The 11,003-nt window shown below is 38.8% G+C and overlaps 1 protein-coding gene across 1 annotated transcript; it reads left to right on the forward strand.

Annotated features, from left to right (window-relative positions):
* The first annotated feature begins 349 nt into the window (after positions 1-349).
* On the forward strand, positions 350-946 carry LOC111450849 (myosin-7-like). The gene has a single exon (XM_023091140.1). It carries the CDS (start codon positions 350-352, stop codon positions 944-946), a length of 597 nt encoding a protein of 198 aa, XP_022946908.1.
* Positions 947-11,003: the final 10,057 nt, after the last annotated feature.

An 11,003-nucleotide genomic window follows, 5' to 3' on the forward strand; every position in this document is an offset into this window, starting at 1 on the left:
CAAACACATAAGAAAATATTTCGAAAGTTGCGTGAAGAACTTGGTGTGCAGAGTTTTTCTGACTTGAACTAATTCTTGACACAGAAGAATAAGTTCGAGGGAGGAATTATTAGAAGAATTTGATTAGGTCAAAAAGAGTCATAGTATTTTTAGGGATCTAGTTTAATTATTTTTCAAATTTGTTTACAAGATTTGTTTCTGTCTCCAAGATTTGTAGTTAGTTTCTATTTAGGGTTATTTGTAAGGCTATAAAAGCGAAGTTTAGTATTCAATAATATCATCACTTCGAAGTTCAATTGTTTATGTTTCTGCCTTAGTTATGTCAAAACCTAACCGAAAGAGGATGAGAATGGAAGAGAAAATGGAAAAAGAAAAGAAAGAGTTAGAAATGAAGGTTGAAAGGTCAGAGAAGGAAATTGCTGAGTTGAGTGAGAGTTTCTCCTATCTCAAACAGGAGAAGGAAGAGAATGAGAAGGTAATCTCTGAACTTGTCAAGAAAGTTGAAGAAGGTATGGAGAAACAGAATGACTTGTTAATGGAGATTGATGCTCTAGTGGACGAGCTAGTGAGGGAGGAGAAAGATATAGAAATGCTAACTCAACAGAGAGACTCACTCGACGTGAACCTGAATCGAGTCCAACAGGAGGCAGTGAATTTACGACACACGATTGAGATACTCACTTATGATAAAACCGAAATGGAGGAAGCAAAAATGGAAGTTGAAAATGTTGTTGTGGACTTGCGAAGGGAATTGAGTAAACTAAACGAAGCTATGACGTCTGAGTCGAGCGTGGTTGAGAACGGGAAAAATGAGGAGTTGGTGTTTCAAATGGGCTGTTCTCGAGAAGCTCTAAATGAAGTCTCATCAGAAAAGGACAAGCTCAGTTTGCTGCTTGAGGACAAGGAGAGGAAATTGAAGAAACAACGACTGAACTCGAGAAAATGAAAACAGCGCAGGTGGAATCATTGTATATAGCATTTAAGTTTATGGAGAAGTTTTGTTGGAATAAACTTAAATGATATTTATTTATTTATTATTATTATTATTATTATTATTTTTTGTTAATTTTAGCGAGCTTTGAATTCAGAGCTTGAAAGAAAATACCAAATAGAAAAAAATGAAAGGACAGGTGGGTTAGAAAACGATGCATGTGTGATATCCAATTTTAGCTCAACCTATAAACTAGTTTGTTTGTTTTCACGGTAAAAAAAACAGACTAAGAGAGTAAGAAGAAAAAGGAGAGAGAAATGTAGAGTGTAATAGAAAAAGAGTTTTTTAGAATTATTTGTCTCTCCTCTCTCTACGTCTCCGGGAAATTAAATGCAAGAGTGTTGTATGAGTTTGAAGAAATGAAGTCGCTCCCATAATAATAAATATAAATAAAAACAAATGGGAAAGAAAATGGAAGATTGGGAGAGAGTTAAACTATTTTTTTTTTAATTGATTGTATAAAAATAATGTTATAACAAATAATAGCATGAAATAATGTTGATATGCTTTTTAATTTAAGTTTTACTAACAAACACAATTTAGAAACAATGAAGACATACAATTCAGGCAATTAAGTGAACATTCAAAATAGGTGAAGCCTTGACATGAGTGAGAACGAATTCAAAGAACGAAAGCAAACAAATTTGGAGCAAGATAGAACTTTGGCTAAGGTCAACTAAGTAAGTGGTATTAATATCGATTCGGTTGAAAAACTTGCCGTATGTATGATGATATGTGTTCAATGGCCCTTGCACGTGTCATTTATGTTTTATGTTATATGATGATGTGATGATGTGATGATTTGAGTATATGATTATATGAGATGATGATATGTGTTCAATGGCCCTTGCACGTGTCATTTATGTTTTATGTTATATGATGATGTGATGATGTGATGATTTGAGTATATGATTATATGAGATGATGATATAATAACATGATGATGTAAGATGCATGATGATGAGATGACTTAATATGATGATATTCCATATTAAGAAAATGTGCAAGTATTAAATGTCATGATGCATGACGATAAGTTTTCTAAGACACAACTCTAATTCATGTTAACGATGATGAACATATAAAGGTCAATGGATGCATGTTACTTAGAGTCATGTGTGAATGTTGTATAGGTTTGTGTCATAAGAATGATTTAAAGATGAAAAATACAGAGATCACATGCATATTGTGTGTTTATATACGTCGGGTTACTTCTCCACTTATGATGATGAGTACGGACGCGTACACTATGATGATGATGATGACATGCCTTGCATGATGTTCGAGGGTTTGCTGACCTCTAAACATCACGCTACGGACAACTAGTTCGAATATGATGGGTCCTAAGGGGTTTGAACTGTCTGGGGACTCACACTCGTAAGTGTGGGTTGTGTGTAGGGAAGTACTACATATCTAATTTTGTCTGGACTAGAGGTCACCTCTATGATAGTTTTACCACTCTTTATCAACATCAATGAATAATAGTTTACAAGACACTCACGGAAGCTACTAGCTTTGCTTGAAATTATTTGAGATGAAAAATTTAGTTGGGTAGAGATATTTCCTCATTTTTCATGCCAAATCTTCTATCTTCGATAGAGGCAACCAAATACGCAAAAGTAGCTAATAATAGGTTTATGTCCGATAGTGTCTCAAATAGTGAGACCAAACCTATTTTTAGCTAGAGAAACTTGTTGATCACTTAGTCAACATATAGCATAGTTTCAACCCAAAATCTTCTTGGGACAATCTTTACTTGTAGCATGCTTTGAAAGATTTCTACAAGATATTGATTCTTTCTTTCTATTACATCATTTTTTTGTCATGTTGACACATGTAAACATACGACGTATTCCACACTTATCTAAATATCGATCGAACTCATTTGTTGTGTATTCCCTGTCATTGTCTGAGCGTAGGCAATAAATCTTCATTCCTACTTCTCCTTCGATCGTCGTCTTGAATTATTTAAATTTTGAGAATGGGTTAGAATTTTCTTTCATAAATAAAGTCAACACATATTCCAGGTAGTTATCAATTAACGTCACCATGTACCATATACCACTTATTGATGTTTGTTTCATTAGACCGAAAAAATTAGAGCAAATTAACTCTAACGGTTTCTTAGCTCTAAACTTTGACTCTTTGTATGGTAATTGATAAGTTTTACCATACTGACATCCAGTGCAAACAACATCTGTTTTAACTTCAAGTTGAAGTAACCTTTGAGTATGAATTTCTCAATAAACACCTTCAACTTGTGGTAGTCAACATGCCCCAACCTTGCATGCCATAGAACTATGGTTTCATTCTTTTGAGCCTTGTCTACATAGGAAACTCTATAGATAGCACGTAAATAGACTCTACTCTTCACTCTTCTATCATTGGCTTTCCTGTTATCTTAACATCTTCATGACTTTCACATCTTTTATCTCGAACAAGATGTGGTATCCCAATGTTGTTAGTTGTGACACTTAGAAAAAATTCTTCTTTATAGTCGATACATAATAAACACAATGTATTAACACAATATCAGATTTTTACCAGGTACGATTGTCACATTATCGATATGAGCAATTGACAATTTTGTTGTGGCTATGTGTACCACATGACTTCCTTTGTACTCTTTCTTGTCTCAAAATTTTCTCTGATTGCCAGTTATGCGGTTGAGCATCTTGAATCAACATTCGAGTCAACCTCATAATCGATATGCACTCCCACCATTGCCATGAGTACTAGTTCGTCTTCTTCTAAGGCACATAGTATCCCTCCATCCTATTCGTCCTCCATCTTCATTTTAGAGGTTTTCACATTACTTTCGACATTATTTTTCTTGGGAAAGAAATCATTAGATATGTGGCCCTTCTTTCCACCGTTGTAGCAAATGCCTTCAAATCTCTTTCCTTGAGAACTTTTGATATGAACCAAGAACTCTTTGATATGCAAAATCAAGAAGAATCACGTTTCATTTATGCTATAAAGGCTTCCAGATACTTCAAGTGGGGGTTCATTTATTCTTAGACGGTTACAAATTGATAGTGTATAATTGAAAACTAGATTTATGGTATTTCATTAATGTATTTTAAGTTTTAAGATTTCTTATTTACTTTTAGGTTACTTTTACATAGTGTCTAATTATAATGATATATTATGAAGGTTACAACTCTTGAATCCTAACGAAGGTGGAGAGTTTCATTTTGAGGCTATATAAAGTCATGTATGTTATATTTGTAAAATAGACTTATAATATGTAGTAAAAAGAGCATTTGTGCTTTCTTTAGCCAAAGAATAAGTTTCTTTACAATTATATGTAGTTTAGATTTTATGTTTAAAATCATTCAAAATTGACATGATTAATCTTTCTTGTGGAGTGATTCGAATCTCAAAGAAATTTTCTTACTTGTGTTTCATGCGGATTATGGTTGGGGCTAAGTTTTCTTACCTGTGTAGTATCCATGCGGCTTATGGTTACTCCAACTTTACTTGTGTGGGGTGCTTATTCTTCACTCTTCAACATGATGCCTCCCATTTGTTTAGTCATGGTTTCTTAGCTTGTTAGCAAATTTTCAAACTCTATAAGTGATGGTTGAGCGTCAATAATGAGCTTCTATATTCTGGTCACAATCCATGGATGATGATCCTTTTTCATTCGAGCTTCTCAATGACGAATTTCGGATCTAGTTCAGTAATCTCAACAGATCGACTTGGTCATACCGAAGTACTAAGCAATCATCATGTTGGGTTGTAAGATTGATAATAGCTCGTTCTCCAAAAGTTATAACCTCTTATCATTCTTCTTTGAGAAAAACATTATGAGCATGTCCTATGGTTCTTTCGGTGTCTTGTCATCTCAAATGTGTTCCAACATCTCTTCTTCGACTGTGGTCTTTAAGGGAAACATTGTCTTGCCTGTCTTAATTCTCCATTTGCACAAGGTGTCATTAGCATCCTCCTCTGACTGCGTAATTTCGCTTTCGCCAACGACCTCCCAAAGATCTTGTTTTTGTAGATAAGACATCATGCATGTTACCCACATGTTATAGTTGTTGTTGTTGTTGAGTTTCTTGATTCCTCCGTCAATTTGGAGATCACCAATCGTATTGCCAGTATCTCAGTAATAGAAAACAAGCTAGTTTTCGACATAAAACTTGCAAAGTCAACTCAAGATACAAAGAAACTCACTCGCTAACAATCTTAAAAAACCGTTTGTGATGTGAAAGATCAATTAAAGTTGCAATCACAGAGTATACTAAGAGTTTCAAAAGATCTGACAACCTATATTAACCTTGCTCTGATACCAGATTGTTGAACATAATTTTTTTTTTGTGAGAAATGTTAGGTTAAGTAGTCTGTTGCTTGTTTATATCTTACTCCATTGTTATAGATAGGAAAACTATGTATGATAGATGACATATAAAGTAAATGGTTACATACAGTAAACAACCATGTATAGTAAAATGTTATATCTTATAAAGTTATATAGGGTAGATAGTTATGTATAGTAGATAACTTTATATAGCAAACTGAACCATCTAGATTGAATATGTGAGTTGTTGTGCACTCCTAACCACTAGTATTAGCGTTAGGTGAGATTCCCATGATCTATGAAGATAGAAAGCTCAAATATTGTAATTGAGAAGTTTGATGGATCTGATTTTGGTTTCTGCAGGATGCAAATCTATATTAGAAAGATCTTCGCGAGCCTCTTTCTGGGTATAGTCGGATACCATGATCACGGAGCAGTGAAAATTCAAGGATTGGTAGGCTTTAGCGTGGATCTGATTTGCGCTGTCCAAAAATGTGGCGTTCAATATCGTCAAGGAGAAGCTAACGTCGAATTTGTTGAAGGTGTTGTCGAATATGTACGAAAAATCAAAGAGGAAACAAAATCGTAAATCTAGATATGAGGATGATTATGTAAATTCAACCGAAGACACAAAGGATGCTCTAATTCTTAGTTAGGACAACTCGACCGAATCCTAGATTTTGAATTCAGGTCATTACTTCATTCATTTCTAAGTAAGGATTGTTTCAAAATTTTAAATCATGAAATTTTGGGAATGTATATCTTGCCGACAACAAAATCTTGGAGACTGGAGGGAGGAGAGATCAGAATTTAACATGCTACGTCGTGTATGCTCGTTGTTGACAACAAAATCCTTGATTTTGGCAAATGTTCATTGTCGAGTCGCACGAGCGTTGTTCGCTTGACGTCAACTTGGAGAAAGTTAAACATGTGTCAAATGCTAAGTTGTGTATGTCAAGTGTCCTGAGCCTAGGTTTTGACAACTATCGGCTATGTTGCTTTGTGTGTTGTGTACACGATGATGGACCTAGACTTCGAATGTTGAGCAAATGACATCTACGAGCTGGATTGTGGGTTGCATGGCTTTGTTTGGTGAGCTTAGTCTTGTAATGAGCTTGGGTCATCTGGTATGGATGTTTGAGTCGAGGGTGTTGATGGGTTGGATCATGGCGCTAAAGTTGTGGATTTAGATAGGTTGTGGGTTGGGTTTGACCCAACCCGACCAGTGGATCTCTTCTCCCTTGAGATAGACTTAAATTATGTTCTCTTCTCCCTCATGTCAACATACAAACTCCAACAAGAAATTAGTGGACATTAAAGGATAAATATATTCATGATATCAAGAAGAATCTCATTTCTATTGGCCAATTGGATAACATAGGTTATGCGGCAAAGTTTGGAAAGACTTCGTGTGTAATGACCCTAAATTTCCACATATCCAAAGTCGCCACTAACGTCTCATGCGCATCTCTAATGTAGAGTATAACTCTAAAGATGCTCATCTTAATTAGCGAAAAAATTTAAAGCTTTAGAATACATTAAATCACTAGAAAACACTGTCGGTCTTATGCGTTTCAAACATCAAGCTAGAGTTCAAAATAAGATAAAAATAATTAAATAATTAAATAATTTAAATAAATGAAATGCAAACCCCCTGTCCTAACCAAGATTAGGAATTTTAAATATGCAACTATCCTATGCATGCGTCATAGTCTCTGATCACTATATCGCCCTCAATCGTACATCGGCACTTTGCCTTTACTTGAAAAACAATATGGCACACAGCCTGAGTATTTTGAAGAAATACTCAGTAAGTGGTAAGTGACCCCACTATAGGGACCATGCTAATGCAAACACATGCAATCATGAGTTAGGGACCTATCTCTAATCATCATAAGGGTGGTCTCAAGTCTCGGACAAATTGGATGTGTAGTACTTCCCTACACACGACTCACATGTGCGAGTGTGAATTTCCAGGGCGCTCGCACACCCCCTGGACCCTCTTGTCAAGCTAATCTGTAGCGACGTCCAGAGGTCAGCGGAACCCCATAGTGTCATGCGCCTCATGAACGCCCTCATATGTGCGCATTCACACCTATGCGCATTCGCGCTCATCATACGGTGCACGTCCGCACTCATCATCTCTAGGGAATGTAGCCCTATGCTTATGAACATACAATATGCATGAGGTCCCTCTAAATTCAATCATACGTCTCTTCTAACACAACCCTCTAATCTAATCTCTTTGTTACACTGTGTAACACGTGCTCATGGATATTTACATTAATATCATTTTCTTACTTTTAGGGTTGTGTCCTATGCCGATCTACGACATGATGCAATATGGCACACAACATCATAAGACATGTTCAACATGGAAAACATGATCTTGTTAATAACATCGTCATACATATATCATACTCATCATAGAAGCCAATAAGTGCATCAAATATAACATGTACGTCATGTATAAAAACATAAATAATGTACGTCTAACATACATTACAGCACGTCATACTAATACATCATCATAATTCAAACAATCTTTAGTCTATCCTATAGTAAGGCCACTTACTTGGTTGGCCTTGGCCGAAGAAATCCGTAATTAGCTAAATGTAAGTTCCTATTCCATGAGAGCTGCTTCCTACGTTACCGGGGTTTGTTTCCTATCACATCGTTCGCCACCTTCCGTTAGTATTTCACAATTAATTTACAAATAATTCAAGAAATGTGAAATATGACTCTAAAACGGCCTCGAATATCTTAAGCGAGGCCAAAAAAAGGTCCGAGAAGGTCGAAATAGTGGAAATCGGGCCAAAGCAGGTGAGCCAAGTCGAACAATCACTAGGAGCCACCGGAAGAGCAGCTGAGGGACCGCTTGCGCCGCTGTGTGCCACGTGGTAAAAGCAGAACGCGCCACGTCGTGTGGTGCACATTAGGTCGAGGCGCGGGTCACACTCTAGTTCTAGTCGGCTGCTGCAAAAGGCTACTGGGCTGGGCTAGTTGTTGGGCCTCTGTTTACTGGACTAGGCTGCAAGTGTTTGGGTTACAGGCGGGTACGATTGGACCGTGGGTCTGGTCTCGAGTTGGTTCAACTGAACCGTGGCTTTTGGGCTAGATTGATGTTTTGGCCACTGTAGTTGGGCCTCGATTTCATGGGTTGGACTTAGATTGGGTTGAGCCTCGGGTTTGGGTATTCAGTTCGGGCTGACCCAGATCCGATGGATCCTTCTTCCTTACCCGACTTCTGCACAATTTTCTGGCACGTTTTCTCTCTCTTTCCTGCGGCATTTCTGTTGCCGATTTCGTTCCTCTTTCTTTCTTTTCCTCTCTGTTTATCGTCCCTCTTTCCTTCCTCGAAGTTTTGTGGCCTAAAAGTTCCTAAAACCACATATCTAAAAACGTTTTGGAAAACCCAATTTTTCGACCTCAGTTACTAACGACGATGCTTACGAATAGGCACAAAATGTACCTTGAGTTATTGTCCTATCGTTAGGGATCCTTCTCGTGATGGTAACTGAGTGTTTGGCGTCGATTTTGGGGTGGTTTGGGACTCGTCGGAAAAATTGGAAACTCACCGACGTTATTCGGAATCTCTCTTTCTCTATCGTATTTTCTTTCTTTTCTTTATTTCCAGGTTGTAATATCCAAAGAAAGAGAAATAGAAATAGAAAAAGAAAAAAAAAATAGGAAAAGTCGAGAAGGGAAAATAGGTAAATTTGCCCCCCAAACACCTAAGGGGTCCAAATGAAACCCCACCTAGTGTCCTGCAAGAGAGAAATAGTGAGAGAAAGGGGTAGAGAGAGCCTAGAGAGAGGAGGAATAATGAACTGGTGGAAGACTCACCGAAAACTACCGTCGGAGTCTATTCCTGTGAAGATCATGATGCAAGTTGGTGAAGATCATGATGCAAGGAGCCTTTCTTGGAAGGGAAAAGAGAATGTGGGTGGCCGGAGTCCCATTTTTCATCAAGAAATTGGAAAACCAACAGTGTAAGGATCTTGAACGTTTTCTCAAATCTACGGTTTTTCTTTGTGAATCAAGATCTGAAATCTTGATATATTCATCTAGGAACAACAATAGCATGGTCTGTGAAGAAGTTTGGCCGAGATCTCAACCCGAAGGCAGAGATCCGAGAGTCGTCCGAGAACGGTGAGTGAACTTCCGACGTTCTTAAATCATCCGAAGTCAAGAAAGAAATTACAAAAAAAATACTAGGACGGCATGTAACACGATCTAGAACTTTACCGAAGGAATCATAACGATCCGATCTACGGATCGAAAGACATAAAAATCGGAAAAAAAATAGACTGAATTTCGGTTTTCAGAGGATAGAGAAGAAAGAAGAAAGAAGAAGAAAAAAAACAAACGGTTGGCGAGCGGTTGAGGGCGGCGACAGGCGCCGGACACGCGTCGACCATCGGCTGGAGCAACGCAGCTCCAGCGAGGTGTCGACACGTGTCGCCTGCAAGCTGGGCCGAACTGCAATGCGAGCCACTCCGACCGGACCAGACCGGGCTGGCCGACCCGCGACTACGTGGAAGTGGGCGCGCGTGGCAGGCGCGCGTGCAGCCTGCGACTGGCGCCTTCCCGCGCGCGTGACCACGCACTCCCAGCGCGCTGCTGGCGCGTGAGAGCGCGTGGAACGACCAATTTGGCTCGATTATTTTCTGTTTGCCCGATTTTTGTCCCGATTCCAGTTCTAATACTATTCTTACGTGAATAGGGACCTAATTTAAAGAAATCAGTACTTTTAGACACCTCACGGGCAAAGAAACGCTAGCAAAAAGGGCACGCGTCAACCAGGTAAGTCACCACCCGGTATTTAGGAAGAAATACTTGTAGGGTTCGCTTGGATTGTATGTATGCATGTTCGTAATTTTGTCTTAAATTAGCACTCCATGAATGAGATTAATCAACTGGATTGTTATGATGTGTTGGGTGAATTATCTGAGTGTTGCTTGTATGCCGTAAGCTTCCGTTGTACGTCTGCATGCGTTTAATTTATGTTGGAATTGTGTATTTCGTGTTCCGGGTGCTCGATAGATGAATTTGCCCCATTGAGCGCGAACTTCGTGTTTTGGGTGCTGGATGGAGGCCATCGCCTCGTTGAGCCGGCGTGCCTAGTTTGCATGAATATTAGGATGTTAGAAGACGGTTGCATGCACACCCCGTTATTTTCTAGTGCCCATTTCTATGACAAGCTTAGAGAATTATTGTTAGGAGCGATATGTCGCTCCAGCCAGACTTAATTTTCCCCTAGGAACTTAGCGGTTCACCATGGCAAGAAAGTACCTAGGAGTGTTCATATATTGCTAGTGTGAGAACGGTATCTATAGCTTCGTGGGAGGACCAAGTGTCCCTGATCAGTCCTTACTGCTCTTAGCCATTTCGCATGGGAAATGTGTCCCCACGTCGTACAGCCCATTAGCTGCATGGGAACGGGTTGGGTCGCGCCCCCCATAGGAGGACTATATGGGCGTAGGGGTATTCAGCACACCCCTAGGCTAGATACCATGTAGTCCTAGATAGCCATGTAGAGGTAGCGCCTTATAGAGAGATACCGACCATATCAGCTTGGCATAAGGAACCTCTAGGTGACTAATGAAAGGACGATGAACCGGTGAAACCCAAGGGTCAAGCCCCAAGAGACTAAGGTTAGAACCCGATGTCCTAGAACCGAATTAGAAAACCGTGGGAGTTCTG

The sequence above is a fragment of the Cucurbita moschata genome, unplaced genomic scaffold (assembly GCF_002738365.1).
Source record: "Cucurbita moschata cultivar Rifu unplaced genomic scaffold, Cmos_1.0 Cmo_Scf00012, whole genome shotgun sequence".
NCBI classification, from domain to species: domain Eukaryota; kingdom Viridiplantae; phylum Streptophyta; class Magnoliopsida; order Cucurbitales; family Cucurbitaceae; genus Cucurbita; species Cucurbita moschata.

Coding starts and splice junctions, on each gene's coding strand:
- LOC111450849 (XM_023091140.1), top strand. CDS start 350: ATGGAAGAGAAAATGGAAAAAGAAAAGAAAGAGTTAGAAATGAAGGTT.